The 26,460-nt window shown below is 36.6% G+C and overlaps 1 protein-coding gene across 1 annotated transcript in view; it reads right to left on the bottom strand.

Moving 5' to 3' along the window:
* Positions 1–26,460, bottom strand: part of LOC127423956 (bone morphogenetic protein 1-like) — a 110,266-nt gene extending 83,806 nt beyond the window's left edge. Inside the window, exon 1 of the mRNA XM_051668674.1 lies at positions 26,316–26,460. Coding sequence (XP_051524634.1) covers positions 26,316–26,460 — 145 coding nt within the window. The remainder of the gene's footprint in view (positions 1–26,315) is intronic.

Here is a 26,460-nt window from a genome sequence, read left to right as displayed (position 1 = left end):
GGTTGGTGATCGGAAAAGTTCTAACACATAGTCATCAAGTCTATTTTAAGATATCAGGGAGAGGACATCATCCGTGTACAGGAGCATAATTACCAGCAGAAACAAATATTTAAATCTACTGCAATCTTTTATTGGTTGGATCTTTCCATATGGATTTACATATGTGTCTCTTCGGAAAATTCCATCAAGGACCGCCACTGCTAAATGGCCTTATGGAAGTCCTGTATAATTAGGCTGGTTTCAGGTTCACCTGACTGGATGCTTTCATAGGGGGTGTTCTTGCATTCAGAAACAGCTACACAGAGCTCTACGGAGTTGAACAGAATGCAGAGGTCTCAAGACACGTTTTTTAAATTTTTAATATTTTTAATTTAAGACAATGTCTTTAAAAACGCAATGATCATGTCGAGATGCCAACCCCCCTTTTTTTTTTCTCCCCAATTCCCAATGCGCTCTAAGTCCTCGTGGTGGCATAGTGACTCGCCTCAACCCGGGTGGCAGAGGATGAATCTCAGTTGCCTCCGCGTCTGAGACCATCAATCAGTGCATCTTATCACGTGGCTTGTTGAGCGCATTACCGCGGAGACCTAGTGCGTGTGGAGGCTTCAAGCTATTCTCCGCAGCATCCACGCACAACTCACCATGTGCCCCACCGAGAGCGAACCACATTATAGCGACTACGAGGAGGTTAACCCAATGTGACTCTACCCACCCTAGCAACCAGGCCAATTGGTTGCTTAGGAAGCCTGACTGGAGTCACTCAGCACACCTTGGATTCGATCTCACGACTCCAGGTGTGGTAGTCAGCGTCTTTACCCGCTGAGCTACTCAGGCCCTCCTTGAGGCAGTGTCTTAGAACGCAACGCTCACTACAGGATGCTCCAAAAACAGCGCAAACAGTCTAAACAAGTTTGTCTTCTTTTGGAGTGGTGCTTAAAAAAGGGCAAAAAGGCTTTTCCAAGAGACTTTTATTGTGAAAAACGTCCTAACAGCTAAAGTACTGCACCCTGTCAGTATGCTAATTAAAGCACCGCCCCTAAAAATCCCAAAATGAAAATATACGCAAGAGAAAATCTAGATGAACTTACCAACCTCACTAAACGATTAGTTTGTCAACTAATCTGCCTTATTGAAGCACTTTAACAATTAGGCAGGTTTTTGTTTCATCTGATCCTGATTGGATGCATTCAGAGACCACTATTAAAATGAACTGAAGAAACTGGAATGCCCAACAGTCAACGGATGTAGAAAAGGAAGTCCCACCTTTCAGGTAAAAGAGCCAATCACCTTTTAGATACAGACATCGCCTGTCAGTCAACTCGAGAACGCGCATGCACTTTAGCTGAACCAACCTAAAAAAAAAATATTTTTTAGCATGATCTGGGCAAAAGAAACAGTTTATGATACCACTGTTGTCAGATTTTACTGCTGATTTTAAACATGTTCTTTGAATGTAATCTTGACCAACCGTTGTGAAGATTTCGGTCTTTTCCAATTCAAGTCCATATGAGCTGTACTTTATGCCGCTTGTTTATAGTGAAAATAGCTGCCTGTGAGTGCACGCAACTCATAAATATGCTCATTCTGACATGACTTGAATGCACCAACAGTACTTCGAACATCCTACATGGAACATTTAGCGAGGTATTGCAGATGAGCAAACACTAAAAATGATATTGCAAACATGGCATTGGCATTGCGTCATTGTACTTGTGCAATCAGGGCGGGTATTCCACTGCAATAACAAGCGTTCTTGAGTCTTTTTGTCATTGTTGAATTTTGTCTATAACTTAGTGCATGCTTTCATACAACTCCAAGACATGTTTTAAACAGTGCATTTAATTATTTGTGTACAAACATCTGATAATCATCTCTAAAAAGCAGATTTGCATACATTCTAAATCTGCTGAATGTCCTTCTAACGTCTAACTGGGAACATTTCAGAGATGTACCGCAGATGGGCAAACAATAAAAATGCCATCTTCCCAATGAAAAAACACACATTAAAAGGAAAAGATTCCTTCGAAGCATCTGACTACAGTGGCTATCTGCAGTCATCAACACAATCATGCCTGTCAATCAAACTCTCCAACCAAGGACAAATATACTGTATGTTGTGGGGATTGAAAGTGAAAGAACGAACAGAAACTCTACCATAGATGGAATAGGTTTAAAGTCTTAAACTTGATTTCTTTTTTTTTTTTTTCACTTTTTGACTTTTTCCATTGCCTGCCCCTTCTTGACAATCCCCGCCTTGGCTCCAAACAGCACTTTCATTAACAAAAGCCAGTTTGGCACCTACTTCACCAACACTGATTTCTATTCAAAGACCCGGGGGTATTACATGTGAGGTCTAGACAGGTCTTAAAGCTACCACCCACAAAAATCAGACATGTCTCCCCCTTCAGCATCTTTGAGGTAAATGGTGAGAAAGCGTGGCCTATGGGTCTTAATGCAGACGCACGTTAGACTACAGGCCTGCTGTGCATGATAATACCAGTCATTGCTACTACTGTGGCACCTCCTTAAATGTAATCGCACCATTCACATTCATAAAGAGATGTCTATTTAAGTGGTCTATGTAGAAGGTTAGTCCCAGTTTGTAGTTTCACTTACTGTTGTCATTTATGTAAAATCATCAAGTCAATAGTAATTCAATCACTGGAACTTGTTGATATTGGTAAATATAAAAATAAAAAAATTAATAGCCTTTCAAAATATGCTCTTTAAGTTTTCTTATTATTCTAAAAAGTAGATAGTCAATGTCACGAAACTGGTCAAGAACATGTCCTGGTTATATTTCACCCCAAAATCAAAAGAAAAAAATTATATTTAAATATGTCTTTTTTTTTTTTTTTTTTAAGATTTTTGCATTGTGACTTTATGCTCATTACATTTAACACACCACAGAAATTCTTATTACAGTAATAAAAAATAAAAATATTTTTTTTTAACAAATTACAATGCGAATCAGCATTAAGAATAACAGGATTTACTTAAAGTAACTGAGAAAAAAATATTTTACTTTTAAAACTAATTTTTTTAAAAAAGCATCGATGTAAAAAGTCCAGAATCATTCAAATTATTAGAATTTGAGAGGAAATGTGTTTAACTGTCATGAAAATAATGCCACAATGCATTTTTTTATTTCAATATTAAAAACTTTATATTACTCAAAACAATATTTAAAAAATATATTTTTTTATTAAAAAAATTTTTTTTTTAGAATAAATGTAAAAAGAAAAAAGAAATAAAAAGAGTAACATTTTATTTTACTGTCAATATCTCTTTTTTGTTAGTAAAATCAACATTTTACATTTTACAAGTAAACTGTCTGGATGCATTAACGCATTAATTCTGAATTATTATGCTTAATTAAAAAGTCATGTCATGTTAAATGGTCACATTATTAATAGTCCTAAAAACAGGCTTAAAAATTATAAAAAAAAATTTAGGGAGGGATAAATGAGGCCTGGACATGTGGACATTTTTTTCATGTTTTAGAGAATTTAAAGAGTTAGGGGAACTATTTAAAAGTATGTACAAAACCAATTTCCCTGGGGGAAACGCCATTGCTTTTCTTAAAACACAAACAAATTTCTACTCTGGACAAACCAATATGGTGGTAGCATTCATGTTAGGATCAGAAGGAAAGGGGATTCTCATAAACACAGCAGTCCTATTATTCTTCTCTGCTGTAAAAATATTCACAGCTGTTCTGCCACAGCAAATGCTTACCTTGACATTTCCTGACTCTGCAGTTTGAACCTCAGGCCACAGAAGCTACCAGCACACACGACAACTTCTTTTCAAAGGGCTAATCATATAGTTTGTGTTCCAGACTAGACTGGAGGCATTGACTGGGGAATGGCGTTTATTCCCTAGCAAGCTGTGTTGCCTTCAGGGATTGTCAGAGGGAGGCCAGGGATGAAGAAAGTGTTATTGGGGGAGAGTATACTGTATATATACTCACCGACCACTTTATTAGGTACACCTGTACACCTACTTATTAATGTGATTATCTAATCAGCCAATCGTGTGGCAGCAGTGCAATGCATAAAATCATTCAGATATGGGTCAGGAGCTTCAGTTAATGTTCACATCAACCATCAGAATGGGGAAAAAATGTGATCTCAGTGATTTGGACTGTGGCATGATTGTTGGTGCCAGACAGGCTGGTTTGAGTATTTGTGTAACTGCTGATCTCCTGGGATTTTCACACACAACAGTCTCTAGAGTGTATAGAGAATGGTGCGAAAAACAAAAAACAACCAGTGAGCGGCAGTTCTGTGGATGGAAATGCCTTGTTGATGAGAGAGGTCAACGGACAATGGCAAGACTGGTTCAAGCTGACAGAAAGGTTACGGTAACTCAGATAACCGCTCTGTACAATAGTAGTGAGCAGAATAGCATCTCAGAATGCACAACATGTCGAACCTTGAAGCGGATGGCTACAACAGCAGAAGACCACGTTGGGAACTTTATTAGGACCACAGTGTCACTAAAAAAGTGGTCGGTGAGTGTATATACAGTATATATATGCGCAATATGATAAATCCAATTTCAAGACATCATATTTATTGATGAATACATGGAATTTGTATATTTTAATTTAATTAAACTAAAATGTAAATCAAAATGATAATGATAAAATTATATTTGTAAAATGTAAAAGTTTTGCAATATACCAAGCTAAAAGGTCCCCTGTGTAATTAACAGCATTAGCTTAAAGATAATTTCTTTCATATGTAAGCAAAAGACATTATCAAGGAAATATACCCAAATGAGTCGGAATATAATCTAATCGAGAGTTTGTGAATCAGAATGGAATCAGGAAATCTGTATCATTCCCAAGCCGTATGTCTCAACTCAAGGCGAGGATGAAGGTGTTATTGAGGGGTGTTGCTATGCACAAGAGAAGCTGCAGTTTAGATGTTTACTGTTGCTGAGCAGCATCGCAACTTGGCACATTAATATATAACTCAACCGAAGTTCAGTAATTGGTCTTAGAGTCAGAACTATCAGTTTTATATTAGTTTTACAGTTATGAGTTTCAAGTTTTAAGTCAACATTTAATGTGCTGTTTTTGCATTGGTGACAGACATCGCTCATATGTAATGAAAAGTCGTATCTTTTCATCAAGTTCCAAAAAAAAAAAAAAAGAGAGAATTAAATAAAGTAAATGAACTACATTTATGAAAACAAAGTTTGAATGGCTGAAAACTATTTATCTAAAGCTGGATAAACTAAATGCCCTGTAAGATCCTGAATGAATAATTCTTTGGAAAAGCTATTTTAAACAAATTTGTCAGGTTGGGCAACTGCACGTGCACAATCAAACGTGAGTGTACACACACAAACGTGTGTGTCTGTGTTAAATGGAAACAGTTGCTGTAAGGTAGCAGGGGGTCAGAACAGTGGCTGCGGTCAGTCTAACCATAACAAACCAATTACTGTGTCTACAAAAAGCCATTGATCCAACCATTAACCAAACCAGCGATCCTCTTTTACACACTCTTATTAATGACACTTGATGAACAGAAAGACTGCTTAATGTCTTCAAGGGGTGTGACCACGTTTTGTACACATTTCTCTTTTGCATTATTAGCAATACTGGGTTTGAGAAAAGAAGAATCTGATCAGTGTTATTTCAGACAAATCTCACAGTGAAATCGGAAATAGTAGGTTGAATATCTTTTAGCTAAAATCGGTCTGTGCTTGCCGAAATGCGAAACACTGCCCCCAGTGGCCAAAGCGGTAATTGTTGTTGGTCGAATGGGCACATGTGAGATCCATTTTCAGGGTGTACTGTCCACAGAGGGGTGCCAAAAGTGAGTTGTGAAGCGAAAAAAATTAAAATAATAATAATTATGTTAGAGGGAAAAATGCAACCTCCGAATCGCGCAGGTCACTGATTATAAAAAGGTGATTATTCCCTGGTTTCCCACGCTGCTGAAGCAAAGTGATTCCGATTGCGCCACAAGAGAAGGTAAACACACTGGAGCCGATGCAAAAATGTCTAACCGGAGATGGCACTTGTCAGTGAGTCGGGATAAAGGATCCGATCCTAGGGTACTGGAACTCTCGCAAACAACATGCCAACTTCCGTGTGATCATGTTGGTTAGTTTGATCTCAATCTGAAGGTGTGAATAATGGGTGAATGGTTGCTTAGAGGACAGCTAACCATACAAACACTTAACCACTCATTAAATTTGCATTTTTAAACCAACAGTAGTAGCCTAAGTACTCTGCACTGATTCTCAAGCAGTTAAGCGTGATTCCTCAGGGGAACTATTGACTACTTGAAATCTTGAGAAATGAAACTTCCACCTTCAAGAGTATCTTTTATATTGTGTGTGGTGGTAATGACATTTTTCATTTTCTCAAAACTTGGATAAGGCTTGGACTTCGGTAACAACATGTTCGCTGGAAATCAATTATCTTTGAATTCTTAAAAAACATATTTTTTAAATTGACTGTTTACAAATTAAATGTCTTAAAAACAATGACAACCTGAACCTACCTTTTGGTAATAGCAACCTACTCTCAGATCGTGAGGTAAAAAAATGTTTCAATATAAATAAATTAATTATATGATTAATACATACAGTTGAAGTCAGAAGTTTTCATACACCTTAGCCAAATACATTTGAACTTAGTTTTTCACAATTTCTGACATTTAATCGTATAAAACATTCCCTGTCTTAGGTCAGTTAGGATCACTACTTTATTTTAAGTAGAGAGAATTATATATTTCAGCTTTTATTTCTTTCATCACATTCCCAGTGGGTCAGAAGTTTACAAGCACTTTGTTAGTATTTGGTAGCATTGCCTTTAAATTGTTTTACTTGGGTCAAACGTTTCAGGTAGCCTTCCACAAGCTTCTCACAATAAGTTGCTGGAATTGTGGCCCATTCCTCCAGACAGAACTGGTGTAACTGATTCAGGTTTGTAGGTCTCCTTGCTCGCACATGCATTTTCAGTTCTGCCCACAAATTTTCTATTGGATTGAGGTCAGGGCTTTGTGATGGCCACTCCAACACCTTGACTTTGTTGTCCTTAAGCCATTTTGCCACAGCTTTGGAGGTATGCTTGGGGTCATTGTCCATTTGGAAGACCCATTTGTGACCAAGCTTTAACTTCCTGGCTGATGTCTTGAGATGTTGCTTCAATATATCCACATAATTTTCCTTCCTCATGGTGTCATCTATTTTTTTGAAGTACACCAGTCCCTCCTGCAGTAAAGCACCCCCACAACATGATGCTGCCACCCCCATGCTTCACAGTTGGGATGGTGTTCTTCGGCTTGCAAGCCTCACCCTTTTTCCTCCAAACATAACAATGGTCATTATGGCCGAACAGTTAAATTTTTGTTTCATCAGACCGGAGGACATTTCCCCAAAAAGTAAGATATTTGTCCACATGTGCACTTGCAAACTGTAGTCTGGATTTTTTTATGGCTGTTTTGGAGCAGTGGCTTCTTCCATGCTATGCAGCCTTTCAGGTTATGTCGATATAGGACTCGTTTTACTGTGGATATAGATACTTGTCTACCTGTTTCCTCCAGCATCTTGACAAGGTCCTTTGCTGTTGTTCTGGGATTGATTTGCACATTTTGCACCAAACTACGTTCATCTCTAGGAGACAGAATGAGTCTTCTTCCTGAGCGGTATGATGGCTGCGTGGTCCCATGGTGTTTATACTTGCATACTATTGTTTGTACAGATGAACGTGATATCTTCAGGAATTTGGAAATTGCTCCCAAGGATGAACCAGACTTGTGGAGGTCCACAATTTATTTCTGAGGTCTTGGCTAATTTCTTTTGATCTTCCCATGATGTCAAGCAAAGAGGCACTGAGTTTGAAGGTAGGCCTTAAAATACATCCACAGGTACACCTCCAATTCAGTACACCTCCTATCAGAAGCTAATTGTCTAAAGACTTGACATAGTTTTCTGGAATTTTTCAAGCTGCTTAAAGGTACAGTTAACTTAGTGTATGTAAAGTTCTGACACACTGGAATTGTGAATTGTCAATTAAAAGTGAAAAAATCTGTCTGTAAACAATTTTTGATGCTATTTCTAAACTAGATTCTTGTAAAAACTCAACTGTTCTCTAAAAAGCTTGCCTTGATGGTAATGATCAAAAATAATTATTTGTTTAAAAATGTACCAATAAAATCAAAATCAGATTTTTCAGTTCATAGGAAAAAGTACACAGCACTTTACAGATTTGAAGACGTATTAAAAAAAAATGTTATAAATCATTTTTTATACAGTACAATGTAAGCCCCAAACTACTGAAATCTGTCCAATTTAAACTTTCAGCATTGTTAAAAATGAGAAAGAATTAAAGAGAGTTTAGTTTAAGCAAAAAAATAATAAATAAATAAATAAAAGTTTACAGTAAAAGTTCCATAAATTGAAGAATCACCCTTATGCTCATGTAAAGGAGCTACATAAATGGCAAGTTGGCGGTAATGCAGTTTAAATAATGTTAAATGTAAAAAAAAGTAAGTCACTGGTACAGTGATGGGATGAATTCTTCAAAGCTACATAGATGCAAGAGAGGTGTTGCTGGCTTAGTGACCAAAAAAGAACAGCCGCCGTTCACGGTCAGTTTGCGTTCTCATTATTGTGGCTAATTAGGTGTGAAAGAGATGATTGAACAGCGTACTCCAAAAGTTTTTGTGATGTTTCACACCACCAACAAAGCATATCATCCTTTCTAATGCATCACACAGGGCTCGTCTTTATTTAGAAGACAATGCACATACTCTTATGGGGCTAATTAGCTGAAACCTTCAGAGAATGTGTTCACCAATGTGTTTGCAGGACTTATGAACACTTAACTAGCCATGTTGGAGACGCTACCTTCAAACTGTAGCATGCAAAGCTACAAGTGATCATTTTTAAAATTACAATGCAGTCAAGTTGTGTTTAATAAGGTAGTTTACTAACAAAAAGTAGCTAACTACATTGAAGCTATTTAAGGGGGTACTTTCTTTATAAATACAGTAATTATCAGACTACAGGATTAATATAAAAAGCAGTATATATTACTCATAGCAGTATTTGTCGAGGACAATTTATACAACTAAAAAAAACACCCAACGTTTTATAACCAGGTTACGGAGCCCCTTGGTGGACAAGGAGAGAATTTTGTATTTTTATTTAAATATTATTATTTGTATTTTTTTTTTTGCATGTGTGTTCCCTCACAGTTATTTGGGTTCCCTTGCAATACCTTTATCCATCTAATTTACAGCAGACTGCAACGGAAGCATACCGTAATTAATGTATGTAAGAACATAGATGTGTGGGAAGACATCTGCCAGGCATGAAGAATAAACCTTTCTCTAGGGTAAAGTTCTGAGTGAGAGCAGAAATGTGCTGTAACAGAAATAAAGGTTAACCTGTGACCCTCTGTTACAGGCCGCCGAGCACAGGTCAGAATGAAAGCAGCTTACTGCACATATAACACCCACAGAATCAAAACCCTCCCAAGTCTGCTTAAACCTTTCCCTGAGGAAGCAATGCCTTCTTCAAAATCACTTCATTACTCACTGCCTGCTCACACCACAACGGCTTGCGATCCACTCTTCTCACATATATATAAACATTCGTATACACACATTTTCTCTCTCTCACTCTGTACACACACGCTCGTGCTGAAGACATCTAGAGGATTCATGCTGTGTTTTGGATCCTACTGTGTCATTATTTGAACAAATGAGGTGTAATGCCAGAGGTGACAAACAGGCTTGTACTACTGAATTATGTGAAGAGTGTCTTGAGACTGAATTTTCTCTCCCTGCTATTCTCTACTCATTTGCTTTGGAATGAAGTTGGAAGAGAGTGTGCTTATGGGGAAATTAATACAAAACTGCAGTACCAAATGTTTGGACACACTTGACTGAATTTATTTCTCATGATTTTAAAATCCTTTTGATCTAAAGGCTTTTGCTTAAATGTTTGAAATTAGCTCTGTAGACAAATATAAATTGTGCATACATCTGAATTTATTTATTCATTTTTTAAACGGATGTATGGGAGCAGATAGTGAAAGAAAAGCAGGCAACATGGGAACACCTTCAATACCGTTTAAAAAGCCCCGGGATGCAAGTTAGTTCAGAGAATGGCCAGAATGTGCGGAGCTATAATCTAGACAGGGTAGATAATTTGAAGAAGCTAAAATATATGATGCCCGTATTTTCATGTTATTTCATAGTTTTGATGACATTTCTATTATCCTAAAATTTGGAACAATAGCAATAATAAAGACTGAGTGGGTGTGTCCAAACTTTTGACTGGTAATCTAAAACAAAACATCATATAAACACAAGAAGATACACTGGCGGCCAAAAGTTTGGAATAATGTACAGATTTTGCTCTTATGGATAGAAATTGGTACTTTAATTCACCAAAGTGGCATTCAACTGATCACAATGTATAGTTAGGACATTAATAACATGAAAAATTACTATTACAATTTAATGTTCACGACTTCTTAATCTACTTAAATGAGTTCTCATCAAAAAATCCTCCACATGCAGCAATGACAGCTTTGCAGATACTCAGGTGACATTTCACCCCACGCTTCCTGTAGCACTTGCCATAGATGTGGCTGTCTTGTCAGGCAATTCTCACACACCTTACAGTCCAGCTGATCCCACTAAGCTCAATGGGTTTAAGATCCATAACACTCTTCCAATTATCTGTTGTCCAATGTCTGTGTTTCTTTGCCCACTCTAACCTTTTCTTTCTGTTTCTAAAGTGGCTTTTTCTTTGCAATTCTTCCCATAAGGCCTGCACCCCTGAGTCGTCTCTTTACTGTTGTACATGAAACTGGTGTTGAGCGGGTAGAATTCAATGAAGCTGTCAGCTGAGGACATGTGAGGTGTCTATTTCTCAAACTAGAGACTCTGATGTACTTATCCTCTTGTTTAGTTGTACGTCTGGCCTTCCACATCTCTTTCTGTCCTTGTTAGAGCCAGTTGTCCTTTGTCTTTGAAGACTGTATGTACACCTTTGTATGAAATCTTCAGTTTTTTGTCAATTTCAAGCATTGTATAGCCTTCATTCCTCAAAACAATGATTGACTGATGAGTTTCTAGAGAAAGCTGTTTCTTTTTTGCCATTTTTGACCTACTATTGATCTTAAGACATGCCAGTCTATTGTATACTGTGGCAACTCAAAAACAAACACAAATACAATGTTAAGCTTCATTTAAGGAACCAAATATCTTTCAACTGTGTTTGATATAATGGCAAGTGATTTTCTAGAACCAAATTAGCAATTTAGCATGATTACTCAAGGGTAAGGTGTTGGAGTGATGGCTGCTGGAAATGGGGCCTGTCTAGATTTCATCAAAAATGACTTTTTTCAAATAGTGATGGTGCTGTTTTTTTACATCAGTAATATCCTGACTATACTTTGTGATCAGCTGAATGCCACTTTGGTGAATTAAAGTACCAATTTCCTTCTGAAACAGCAAAATCTGTACATTATTCCAAACTTTTGGCCGCCAGTGTATATACACATATACATGTACACAACAATCAACCTTGTACAGTTCTGTATATCAAGAAAAAAAAAAATCATATAATAACTAAACAACATTTCAATCTACAAAAAAACAACCCAAAGAAAGATCTTCATTCATTCCCAGAGGATACATTGAATTCAAATCATAAATCCATCTATATTCCCTCTGACTATCGTGATGGAAAGGTTTGTCCATGGTGTCTGCAATCTTTGGAGTCACGTAGAGTTCAGAAACAAGTTCGCTTCAGGCTTGAGCTCTGAGTACCAGACCGACTCTGATCCCGATTTTTTATGTGAAAAAAAAAAAAAAACGGTGAATCGAGCACTTATACTCCACAATAATGACACTACAACACTCGAGGAAAAAGACACGTCGAGGCAGACGGGGGAGGGGGAAGCACCTCACACTCGAAAACACCACATATTAACTGCTATTAGAAAACACATACAGTGGGGTCCAAAGGTCTGTGACCACAGTGAAAATTTGGGACTCAAAATCTGATTTAAACCATGAACTGGATTTTGACAAATTTAAAAAAAAGGAAACATTACGATGTAAAAATGAAGAAGAAATATTTAAGATTCTCCACTATTTGTGACACTGACCATATTAAATCCTTTGTACAAAAGGTCAGAGTACCTTGCTTACATTGAAGCACACAAGATGTTCTTTGAAAAATCTTTAAATCATGCCGGATAACATGATCATCTAGTTTTGCACAAATTTAAGTCCATCTCAGTTTGAGTGCATGCTGTCATAAAAGCAAAAGAGGGACATAACAAATGCTAAAAAAAATACAATTCTGAAATTCTTGTACTTTTTCAGTTCAACTTTTCACTCAGATTGTTATGCAGATAACATAATTCATTAATATAAAATTACATTTTATTCAATTTATTCAATTAGAGGCAAAATGCAAAATAAAAGCATTATCAAACTTTTGGACCCCACTGTACTTAGAAGATGAAGAGTTTTTCCAGTCAAGCAGTGGATTTTGATCGCTGTAACGTGTTGAGCAAAAAGTAGAATGCAATACAGTATATTCCATCTTGAAAAAACATCCAAAACACTGGAAGTTACCTCCTGAAGAGAAAACAGAGACAACATATAGGTTCTTTGAATGGCAGATGTATATAAACCACATGGTTTCCTTGCTTTCCACCCTCTTTTTACCTCCCTCGACCTTTTCTTATCAGTCAAAAGTTGAACTCAAGCTGTAGTGCTAAAACTCAGTCGACAACCCAAGCCGATCAGGTTTGAAATACATTGGTCCCACATCAGTTGTAGCCGAGTTCAGATGTGCAGCACAGTGATGTATGATTGAGAGTTGAGCTGCCAGAGGGATCTGAATGAGCCGCAGTCACATCAGCTGGCAGACAGACGGAGAAACCTGCAGGACTGGCCCATACTGGCATGCACTGAATGACCAACAGTCTGCAGGCAAACTCACCTCTTCACATTTAGTCTCGAGTAGCCAGACTAGTCCGGACCACTTAAGAGGACACATCCACACTTATCTGTTTTCGTTTGAAGGAAAATGCTATTCTAGGGAGGATGAGAGGCAAACAAAAACATATTAGTGTGGACGTAACCTTAGACAGGAAGAGAATGTCTGACTGACAGCGATTAATCAGTTTGTTTTGATTTAACATGCCGTTTTGGGGCATAAAACCAATGTGGCCTTAAGGCCGATTTATACCTCTGCATCAAACCTGTGCCGTAGGCTATGCGTAGCTATGGCGGTGCACCCTCCAAAAATATATCAATGTATCACGTCGATGCAGACCACAATGGCTGTGATAGGTCCGTTTGTAACCAGCGATCCTCCACCAGGATGATTAAAGACACTGTATCTGAGGTAGTGTCGCATTTTCTCCAAGATTACAAGATCATGCATAATATCCTCTTTGGACTGGTTTTAATTGGGAGCATCTGCTGTTTTTATATTCTGTTTATGTTTCATGAAGTTAAAGATTGTGCATCTAAAGACGTTCACTGTTATATTATTTTAGTATGGCATTTCGACCGTTTCTGCAGAACAATGCAATGACTTTCAAGAATCAATAACAGAAACAAACAACATGGTATTTATTTGGTTCAACTATTATTCCAATTATTATTTATTTTTATTTTTTTTATGGAACCTAGGGCCAATTATTTAACGATGGTAATCGTTCAGATTATTCGAAATAAAATCGAAATCACGATGCAACCCAGTGCGATTATTAAACCGCAAGGGCTGTGAATAGTCTGAACACGTGGCCCGCTGTGCTGCGCTTATGTGCACAGCTGTTTTATCTGTAGTGTTTTCTTAAATACATGTAAACGGGGTCAGTGTATTACACGTGTTTTCTGGTGTTCCAGATCTATCTGGTGGCTGGACATATATGCTCCGAGTTTGGTTCGGTGTAGGGCTGGGACGATTCATCGACGTAATTGATTACAGAAATACGTCGATTTGCATAACATGCGTCGGCGCGTCACAATGGAGTCATTAAAATGGCAGCGCCCGGTTTAAGCATGGATTCCCCCAAAGAACAAGCTGCAGCTAAAAAAAACTCGCCTACGGTCATCTAAAGCGTGGGAGTATTTTAGCCAGAGACCCAACAATGTGGTGCTGTGTAAGCTATGCAAATTGGAAATGGCTTATCACAGCTTGAATTTTACATTTGTTTAATTTATTTTGTTGTTGGACTGTAAAATGGAGATTACCAGTTAAGACAGGGCTATTTTTGTTGCAGAATAATGCCCTGCAGTGCACACTTTGTTTCTTGTATATTTGTTTGTGTTTAAGAGAAGATGATTTAATAAAATATTTAAATATTAATGAGACAAGCTTTTTATATTTATTTTGGGTTAATTAATTGTTATATTAATCAAGTAATAATAATAAAAAATCTTTAGAATAATCGGCAAATTAGTCGTTAGATTAATCGACTAATTGGAAAAATAATCGTTAGATTAATCGATAAAAAAAATAAAGGAAAAAAAAATTATCGTTAGGTGCAGCCCTAGTTCGGTGTGCTAACATGTGCTGAGCACATTATATTTAAAGTGCCCCTGATTTACTTTAATTTCACATTTGCGTAAATTCACATACCTCTACTGTATGTATGGCTGCTACAATTAACTATTTAAATCTAAAAACAGTTTTTTTGTGGACAATAAGGGAGATGAGACCATTTCACTGCATTAAAAGTAGAGATTGACGATATTGATTTTTATGACTGATACGATACTGATTATTTTTGTGTTTAAGTATACAATAACCTATATGCATAACCGGTTTTTATTCATGTTATTTCTGCTTTTCGGCATAATAACAACTTAATCATTTATCACTAACCTCAAGTGAACTTCTTTACAAAACTAATACTGCGCACAGTCCACAAATTAATTTGACTAGTTTTAGTTGTAATATACATTTGTTTAAAGCCACTCACTTAAGTAATATTTAAAATGTAAAGTCTTTTGTGTCCAACTTTATTGGTAAACCCGATATTAAAGAACCGATTAAGTGGAAAAGTGTAAATATCAGTAAAAAACGTTGGTCAAACCGATTATCAGTCTATCTCTAATTAAAAGGCTGTTGTCAACTCAATTACAAACAACAGAAACTACAAGCTTCCGCCAAAATAAAGGCTTAAGGGTTTAACCGGACTGCATAGCAATGCCATGAGCAAGTTAAGAAATAAATTACTATTGAATAATACTACTACTAATAATAATAATTATTGTTATTATAATTAGTGGCAGTACTATTATTATTACTATTTTACAATAATAATACATTTCTATTATAATTTCTTAACATTATTATTATTAATAATATTATTACATTACAATTATACAATACAAATTTGATTGGGTTTCAAAAACTGTCTGAGGAAGAGCCGGTTCTTGATCCCTAACCCTTATCCTTACCTACAGGGCCAGAGAGTTTGGCTCAGTTACATTTCTAACTGTCTCTTGCACAACAGCAGTGATGGGTTCAATAAAACAATAAGAACAGACAGGAAATGGCACTAAGAGAGTTTAGGTGAATCCTGATGCTTAGGGAAATGAGTTCTTACAAATTCAACTTTTTCATTTGTTGTCCTAAGGCTGGATTATGGAAATGATGTTGACGGACAATGTTACGCAACACAGCTCTCTAATCCTTTTAGGAAAAAGACATTGAGGTTGGAGAGGCATACAGTAATTGTGCGTGACTGGTAGTCTTTCATTTTTCATTTCATAAATGGGAATTTATTTAGATGGATGCTCACAACGTTCCTGGGAGGCTTTCCAGGTTAGATACTTTTAAAAATCCATTTTTTCTTTTTAAATACGGCCTCGTATTTCTAAGCAGACCACTTCAGTATTCAAGTTCCTAAGATTCCTATTATACTGCGTGTGAGTTTCCCAACAACCAGACCAAGTATATTCGTCATGGTGTTTTGCAAAAGCCATTATTTAACACTAAATATTTTAGCTAAAATTCATGTTTTTTTTTTTAATGGACTTAACTCCTTACCCCCATCCCCCCACCACCATCCACCCATTTGTTGGTTGACAGATGTCTCTGCACATAAAACTGGGATAGGAGAATACATTTTAATATAGAAAAGATTACACACTTCACCCATCATCAAATGGAACTGCAAAAATAATGACTAAATCCAAACATGTATCGCTCAACTTCCATTAGTCTCACGCCACTGGTTGAGCCAATGATGCTGTGTTGGGCTGGTTGGGATGCTCAAACAAACTGAGTAACATTTTAATAGCACCACAAAGTCACAGTGTTAACACTTTTGAGAGAATCAATCTACGAATTGCTTACTTACAGTACAGTCGTATATTACAGTCTACAGTCGTATACACAGTCTGCATATTAAACTGGGATAAAAGAAGGTATTTTAACATCCAAATAATGACATCATCTTTTAGGAATGTGTGACCAGGAGGGGGGCGTGGCCAGGCGTGCCTTCTTACGGCCCGGCCACACCCTCCTCCTCATCACAGAATGCAATTACAACTCTCTGAAAAATTGCAATGTAATCCAGTATGCTGGAATCACAAAGCATACTCCAGTATTAGCGCCCTATTACTTTCACATACGCATATAACCCAAACATTTCTCAAATTTTTTTTAACAGATTCCAAGCGTGGAATTGTTCGGAATTATGAGGAATCGCAGAGAGTCCTTGAAAAGTTCAAAATGACAATAACCACCAATCCTCTCCAAAAGAAAAATGCGTCTAGGACTATGAACTATGGGAGGGTATGATGTCACCAGGCGTGCATGCATGACCCAGTCCCTGGGCTCTGCTGGCCGCTCCAGCTGAACTGTCTGCGCTTGTGGTTTTCCATGCCGAGCTGTGAGACAGACTTCAATGAAGAAAAGTGGAGGAATTTAAACAGAACCACATTTCAGGGTGAGCGGTGCACCAGTGAATCAGGTCAAAGAGTGCTTTATTAAAACCATGTTGGGGAAAGAGATGGGACAATGGCTGCCATGTGAGAAATTCAGGTGCGAGCTGGTCTGTTTGTCTGTATATTTGGTGTCTGGTGGTGTATTTAATGGAGTTTATAAATTGAGCACTTAGATAACGTGTTTGTAATAGAAGAAGGCAAATCTAAAAAACTGTGCTTAAGAATACAGAAATATTTTCAAACTAATGATTTCTCAAAATGAAAGAAAAAAAATGGACCCTATTTACTTTATTCATAAAAAAAATAATGGTTTTATTTTACATGATTGATCAGTGTACGTTATTCCAAAGGAAAACAAAGTCCTCTTTCATCAGAATTAAGGCTGCCAATCGAACAATTATTTTTGAAATTAAATGAAGTTTAATTAAGTTGAGTTTAATTAACTGAATTAATCACAATTAAATTGCATATATCAATATTTCTTGCTTTATTAAAGCACACAAAATGTTCTTTGAAACATTCTCAAATCATGCTGATAATATGATCATCAGGTTTTGCACAAATGTGTTTAATAATCTGAGAAAGGTCCCCAAATAAAGATATTTTAATACTCAATTAATTATGAATATACTGTAAATATAATTAATTTGATTAAAAATTGTAATCGATTGACAGCCCTACTATATTATATATATATATATATATATATATATATATATATATATATACATACTGTATATATAGAGTACAGTATATATTAGGGCTGTCAATCTACTTAAATTTTTAATTGAATTAATTACATGACATGGGGATTAATTAATCAAATTAATCACATCATTATTTGCTGAGAAAGGCCCCCAAATAAAGATAGTTTATTTAAAAAACACATTATAATTCAAATATTTATAAATATAATATGTAGGGCCTATAATAAATGTATAATACGGATTGAAATTCAGTATTAAATAAATTGCATTATTGTTGCAGATGAAGCATTGATCAGAATAATAAAAAAAATGTCTTAAACTTAAACGCACATCGTCAAACCAACGAAATCAGGCAGCTCATCCTTTCACATATGACGTGCTCTTGCGCTCAAAAACAGCTGGACTGAGCACAAAAGAATGCAGGGGTCTCAAGACGTCTCAAACTACGTTTAACTTGACACAGCTTCCTAAAAACACAGCGCTTATGACTAGAGCAGCATCTGACGCATGAGTACAGAGACCAACAATTCAGAATGGTGACAAAAATAGGTCAATAATAACGTTAAGTTCAATGATGGAAATAAATCAAACAATATTTGGACTTTTATAGCCAATTTTTGTATTGTCTAAATGCTTTACTTCTCTGCTGCCACAATAAATGTCGATGATGTAACACACAATATTTGTATTATCCGATTCAGTTCAAAATGAATTCTGAACTAACAGGATGTAAATTCCGATTCATTTCTAAATGAATACTTACAGAAATCGCCACATTTATTCTTCAGGGCTCAAAGGTCAAAATAAAACAAATAGATGTGTATGTTTTAACCCAAAGTTTTATTGATGAAATTAGACAGTTTGAACATTGTACTTTCTCTGTGCCCTTGATAGAAGTGTAAATAAGGCACACTACATCTGTGTTCCTACTCGTCTCTCATACACACAAACCTCTGCTCTCATATAATCTCTGCTACAGCTGGGACACTTGGGCCCCGTCCAAAACCAATCCAAAACCTTGTGCTTGTCTACCTCTCTCTTAGATCTAGAGGGCACTGGAAGAGAGGTAGAGACATGTTATTTAGAAAGGTGAGCTTTCTCCAGGGTTATTGAAATGTTTACTTAAATCCATCCAGGACACAGAGCCAGGCACTATGGGTATAGGCATCATGGTTATGGTATTAGTTGTAATGAAAGATTGGGCAATACTCCTCAGTACCTCAGTATTTTTCATTGTTGTTGAGAAACTTCCCCACAACTTTCCATTAAATTAAAGGATTAGCTCAATGAAAAATGAAAAATCCACCATTGTTTATCTGCCATTGCTGGTCACTTTTTTTCCATTCACTTGCAATTAATGGGGACTGGAGCTTTCAAGCTTGAAATGGATGCAAAAGTACCAAGTATATTAAAAGCAGTCCGACTTGTGCGCTATATCTCAAGTCTTCTGAAGCCATATGACAGCTTTCTGTTGTGAACAGACAGAAATTGATGTCGTTCTTCAATGAAAATCTAGACATTCTTCCTAGCTCTCTTTGGTGTATTCAGGACAGTTCAAGAGAGAAGCTTCAGTGTCCTTTTGAATCAGATCTTTTCTTTGAATCAGTTGATTCCAGTTCATAAAACCAGTCTCAACGATTAATTCTCTGATCGAATGATCTGTGTGCAGCAGTTCTGTAATGAAGGTCTCACTGGAAGGGTAGATCATCAATGAATAATGACTTAAATTTCAGTCCGTTTCTCACACAAAGCCATCATATGGCTTCAGAAGACTTGGCATATAGCACACAAGTCATATGGACTACTTTTAAGGTGCTTTCGCGTCCTTTTTGAAGCTTGAAAGCTTCAGTCGCCATTCATTATAACTGTATGGAAAAACGCGACCAGTAAATTTGTCTAAATTTCTCCTATTGTGTTTCACAGAAGAAAGAAAGTCATAAGGGTTTGAAACAACACAAGAAGGAGTACATGATGACAGATTTTTCAATTTTGGTCAACTGTTTGCTTTGGCAGTGCAGTCACCTCGTAAAATCAGTTTGTTTTTGTTTTGAGACAAAGGCTAAACTGTTTAATAGTGATGAACTCTTTACAAAAAGAGAAGGAGGTGAATATGGGGAACAGCTGCGAACGCTACAATACATTCTGTGTATCGCGTCATTGCGGCCAATAAACTGAATCAAAACAAGTTGTGTAAACACATTAATTCCGTCATACAAAAAGATTATTTACCAATAAATAAAACGAACATGACACTGCAAAGAAAAACACTTCTCTTAGCTGAGCTCACTTGAATGACGCATGAAATGTGATAGCGAGGAATCGCACACAAAACGGACTTCCCCGGAGAGCCTAAATCACAGAGAGTGACAGAACAATCCAGGAAGTTAATCCTAGTATGAGATCGACGCCCCCTGTGTCTTTGCGGGTCAACCAACCTAATCTGCCCGGAATACCAATTTCAGCTGGTGGGCCATGTTATTGTCCTATAGCCACTCGTTAAGAGGAAAGTCTGTCTCTCAGAGGGGTGAAAATGTAAAAATGAACAGCCAAGGGCCCTATTCAGCTGCAAATGAGGACAAGGAAAAAGGCAGGCTTTAAAGAGTGAAAAAGAGTAAGATGAAAGAGACAGGAGGAGGAGAGGAGCAGCAGACAAGTTAATAGAGACCAAGATCCCTGAGATTTTACACGTCTCCTGTGACCCCCGAGAGAGAAAGAATGAAGTGAGCTTCAAGAAATTTGCTTTCATTTCAATCCATCCGCTTAAAGGGACAGTTCACCCAAAAATGAGAATTCTGTCATTATTTACTCACCCTCATGTCACTCCAAACCTGTGTGACTTTCTTCTGTGGAACTTTTCAATATAATGAATGAGAATGAGTCTTCTGAAAACCATTCCATTGCTTTGTATGAGGAAGAGACTGAAATTTGACCTGAGAAGATTTGGAATATTGTGTACGAGTTGTATGAACCACTTTCATGATCCATTTGTGGCGCTTTTGTGTCATTTTGAAGCTTGACAGCACCAGTCCTCATTCACTTTCATTATATGGAAAAAATTAACTTTCAGTATCATCAGTTTAACTCAATCCTCCCTTGTTCATATTACTCAAAAATGTATGTAACCAAGGGAACTTAACCCTTAAACGCATACTTCGAGTGACCCGGGACCTCATTCCACCCCTGTACCTCATCCATTTTTTGGAGTTGTGCCCACACCTCTTTAGTATTCCTCAATCTATCTCTTATAAACAGTTATAAAAAAAAATTATATATATACTGCTTTAAGTACCAAAGGTATATAGAGTTATGAAAGAGTGTGTGTGGTTTTTTTTTCACTTTAAAATATAATATTTTTATGATTATTTTATATCTATTTAAGTTTACTATCACATGAGATCTATTTCTTTGTTTATTACAAGAGAAATCTGAACTATCTTCATACAAATAAATACTATATTACATTGACTTTCTGAGCAACAATGAATTATCAATGAATTATCAATGTACAAATACATATTAAACATGATATTTCTTACTCAAGGTGGCATTGATGTTTCAGTGATTGACATGATTTACATTTGACATTGCTATTTGATGAAGTAGCAACATGGAAGTAAACTATAGCAAGTGCAACACATGAACAGTATGATATGACTATTGTCATTTGGGTGTAAAATTGAAATAAGTTGTGCATCTTTAAGTTGTGACTCAATAAGTGTCTGAGAAACTAAGTATGTGTAACTTATGTTTAGCTTTTGTGTTTCTTATGTGTATATTATGTGTTATGTGTAGCCTAAATGTGTTTGGCAGCCAGTTGCATGTCATGAAATTTCAGTGTGAAAATAGTGAATCCTGTTCTAGATTTGTCCTAATATCTTTGATTTATGAAAATAAAACATCAAAATATATTTTATTGAATTATTTTCTAATTTTGACAATTTTAATCTCTCTCTGGGCATTTTGTACATCCATTTTTTATAAATATAAGTGCCGGGTCTCTAAAGACCCAAATATGTAAAAGTGGGAGAATTAACATGCATTTAAGGGTTAAATAAACTGAATTGATTAAACAAAAACAAAGTGTCTTGTCAGCTTTACTTAATTGTTTTGCATTGTGACAACATTGACATTTTTTTGTTTGGTTAACTGAAACTGGGCAGATAATTTTTAGTTCCCAGCATGCTTTGCGTTGGACTCGACAGGGAGAGTAAATGTTAAAATGATTTTAAAATGTTTTGTTATGTTGAGATTTAGAAGAATATCTGTAATGTTGTAGTTTACCATGTAAATGGTAATGTAGGGTTACCATCACTGTGAAGAGTGGAACTGGAGCCTAAGAGTTATTTTGGCATTTGAAATTGTGCTGGGTTTAATTGATTCAGTTAGGTTCCATCTATATTTAAGTACTAAGAAATATTTAAGTTGAAGTTAATTTAAGAAGACTCATTTCAAACATGTGAAACCACTGTCCATGACTGAATCAAGTTGAGCCAAAGAGTTATTTCTTTAAAGTCAAGAGTGGTAAGGATATTCTTCAAAGTTCCCCTTTTGTGTTCTACAGAAGAAAGACGGTCATACGGGTTTGGCCTGGAATGACATGAGGGTGAGTAATGGGGTCACTGACAAATAAGGTTGTCTAAGAAATCCTTTAAAAAAAATTGAGTTTAAAACACATGTCAAGTTCATAGAAATGTAATCCTTGTGTCCATGTTGGTTTCATATACACCAATCTGCCACAACATTAAAACCACCTGCCTAATATTGTGTAGGTCCCCCTCATGCTGCCAAAACAGCACCAACCTGCATCTCAGAATAGCATTATACTCGATACTCAAACCAGCCCATCTGGCACCAACAATCATGCCACGGTCCAGATCACTGAGATCATATTTTTCCGCATTCTGATGGTTGATGTGAACATTAACTGAAGCTCCTGACCCATATCTGCTGATTTTATGCACTGTACTGCTGACACACGATTGGCTGATTAGATAATCGCATGGATGATTGTTGGTGCCAGATGGGCTGGTTTGAGTATTTCTGTAACTGCTGATCTCCTGGGATTTTCATACACAACAGTCTCTAGAATTTACTCAGAATGGTGCCAAAAACAAAAAAACAGCCAGTGAGGGGCAGTTCTGTGGATGGAAACGCCTTGTTGATGAGAGAGGTCAGCAGAGAATGGTCAGACTGGTTCAAACTGACAAAGTCTACGGTAACTCGGATAACCGCTCTGTACAATTGTGGTGAGAAGAATATCATCTCAGAATGATATTCTGAGATGCGGGTTGGCGCTGTTTTGGTGGCACGAGGGGGACCTAAACAGAATTAGGCAGGTTGTTTTAATGTTGTGGCTGATCAGTGTATTTTTGAAAAACATATATTTATTTATAAGCATTTTCTACCAGAATAAAAAAGTTTTTTTTTTATTAATGACTTTAAAAATGTCATGTGATGTAACCATCTTGTAAAAGGTATTAAAATACTTTCCTTTGCACCAAGAATACATAAGAGTGTAGGCAGCTTAATCATTCATTTCAAAAGAGTTTTCAAACATACTTTAAGGCAAAACATATTTTTAAGTCAGGAATATCACAATGTTTTCTCAGGGTTACTCCATTTAACTGGAACAAAATGTGCCTTTCATAAAAATGTCAAAATATCTGATTTGAAGAAGAAAAATATTCTGTATAAATGGCACTCTTTTATTTCCATCACATGACAGATAAAGGGCTTTAAAAAAAAAAAAAAAAAACACTGATATGGTGGGCTAAAGTTATTTTATTTTTTTTAATAATACAATTTTAAGACAAAATTGTTTCACTGCTTTTTACTGCTTTTTTTATTTTATTTTATTTTTTTAAGAAATTATAATAAAAGATTATTCTGCACTACTTGTGCCAACATTTATTTTTTTAAAGATCTTCAGATTTTAATGAGACTGATTGTTTTTACTGTCTCGGGACAGTTTCATCACATAATATGTTTTCTGGGGCTTAAAGTTAAAAACAGAAAAATGTTTTTGAAGTCAGAAATTAAAAACATGTTCATCATAGAAGACGTGTATTCAAGTAATTGTTCTGTGTAAATTGCATTTTTAATGTATTTTTGAATACATTAATAGAGCTGGACAAAAAATGTGCACCAAGTCATTGACCCAATGATAGAATTGTAATTTTTGGGTGACCCATTCCTTTAACATCGCTTATGTAAAACCCAATAGCAACAATCACATGTCATCCTGCAGGTGGCAAAACAAAGAAAACCCATAACATCTCACCACAATATGCAGATTACTGCAGTTAACTTTCTGTTTGCAGTTCTCATGTTTTCCTGTAGAAATATACTTTAAACTAAAGTTATAATCCTTAATTTCACAAATTTCTGTGCATGATCTCTTAAAAACTTGCATACAATAGAGACTTACAGACAGGCCTACTCCCTTGCACCCTAAAATGTATTGTTATTGATCCAAGTTCTAACTATAAAGTAAAAGCTAATGTGCATACAATCTCTGTGTAACCAGTATCACCAAATGGAATTGCAAAAATAATGACTGTTTTCAAGCAGGTTTCTCTGAACACTCAAACAAACAGAGCAGTGTTTTGATAGCACCACATAGCAAAAGTGTTTACATTTTTCGGGTGAATCGACCTATGAATGGCTTACTTATAATTATCTCTGCAGATTAACCTGGGATAAGATAGTATTTTAATATCAAAATAAATGACACTTCACCTTTAAGTATGGAGTGTCATTTTTAATATAAAGCTTATATGAAGGAAATATGAAGAACAGATATGGGGTGTTAAATGTAGACATTTTGGGTATGCCATTTGTGGGGCCATTCCTTCAAAGTAAACATTTTAGCTGAGAAACTCAATAACCCCTCTTTGACCAACTACAAATTAAGGGCGCCCATCCTGACAACACGAAAAGTGAAAATAGTCAGTGCTTCTCTTGGGACACAAGGAATTAATTACTTCCCTAGAGCCACTAAACCAAAATTATATTAGACATAATTGGTTAAATTCAGGTCAAGCAGCCCACAGTTATGGAACATGTGGACAGTACATGTTTGGTCTAGCCATGAGACTGGGGACTCTGTGCTGAGCATTTCCTCTTGCCCTTTAAATTTGGAAAAGTTTCTATAGAACTCATACTATTTCAGCAGTATGCAGTATGCATACTGTGCAACCAGTATGCAAATTTACCAACACACTCACACAGTGAAATCATCAGGATTCGTACGACTTTTCTAAATTTGGCTAATTCGTATGATTTTGTGCGACTGCACTCATTTGAATTCCTAAGACTTTCATTACAGCCCATGACGCTGCTGGACATCGTTTCCATCTAATACGCGACAATTACTTGCTTCTGTCACACACAACAGCTTCCTATCATGTTTACACACTCTACTGATCGGTTAAGTTTAGATAAGGGGTTTGGGTAAGGGCATAATATTAATAAGTATGTCCTTAACGCCTCGTGCGCGGAACTCACGCTTACTTCCGCATTAGACATCCGAGAATTTTCACATGACGAAGTCGTACGAGTTTATGCGAACAACGTCGTGCGAGACCATACGAAATAGCCAACTCGTAAATTATGTATGAATTTTCATGACATCGGGTTGAAATGTACAGTATGAAGAGCAATGTGTAGTTTACAACAGAACACATGACATGCAATACTGTATCTCTCAACTTCACCTTACATGTCCAATGTGACGAATGAAACAAAAATATTATACGCTGCAATTTTTTACATATTTTTCTTGAGTCACTATTTAGTCGGACTGCCGCGAGAGAATTTACTCAAGGACGCTTTTGCGCAGATTTGAATTAAATGCAACATAACCGCCGCCCATTTATTTCCGAAATTACAATGTCACGCGCTAAATGAAATATGAACGTTAGGTCATGTGACAACAATATAGCATACTATTTTATGGATGCGTACTTTCACATACTATTAAAAAAATAGTAGACAGTATTCAGTGTATAATGTGCACTTTGCAGTAAGCAGTACGCTAGTATATCATTCTAGTGGTGTCACTGTACTGAATGACGTCGCCGTACGTCATAGGGCAACTATGTCATCAACTGTGCTTTATGACGTGGTGGACCGTGATTCGTTTACGTCATTCAGCACAGTGACACGGCAAAGGGTATTTTTTTCTAAAGAAACACACATTTTTGCTACTTTTTTGCAAACCATCAAGAAACATAAATTAAAAGTTTCACCGATTCTTTTTATGGCAATATACTCGCGCTACAGTTCAAATTAACGATTATTCGTAACCGTGCGAAAATCAACTGTACCAAACTTTCGCGAAAACTTTTCGCAGACAAAAACTTTCCGGCTACGACTTGGCAAAAAGAAAACAACACCTGGTAAACGTTTTCGTGTCGCGTGTCAAAACATCGCACACTCTTCAAGACAGCGTTATGTCAACAACATTTCTACTTTGCGCAAAGTATATTCGCGTTCATTATCGTTATGTTTATTTCGCGTGACTCCGCTGTCATCTACAGTAGCACTTTATAGTTTCGCACAGTATCACAGCGGCTTTACGTGGCTTGCGCGAAAGCTTGCATCAATAAAAGCAGGGTGAATAAATCTGTTTAGGGCTCACCAGCTTTGCAGGGATCTTTATAGTCGATCACTTCTGAGGAGGCGCTGGTCTCCACATAGTAGCCGGGATCAATCGCGTCCAAATCGAGCGCCGCGAGCACGGTGAAGCTGGAGAGCAGGAACGCACACCTCGCTGCGAGGTCCAT

The sequence above is a fragment of the Myxocyprinus asiaticus genome, chromosome 33 (assembly GCF_019703515.2).
Source record: "Myxocyprinus asiaticus isolate MX2 ecotype Aquarium Trade chromosome 33, UBuf_Myxa_2, whole genome shotgun sequence".
NCBI classification, from domain to species: domain Eukaryota; kingdom Metazoa; phylum Chordata; class Actinopteri; order Cypriniformes; family Catostomidae; genus Myxocyprinus; species Myxocyprinus asiaticus.
This window is presented reverse-complemented; position numbering and strand designations above follow the sequence as displayed.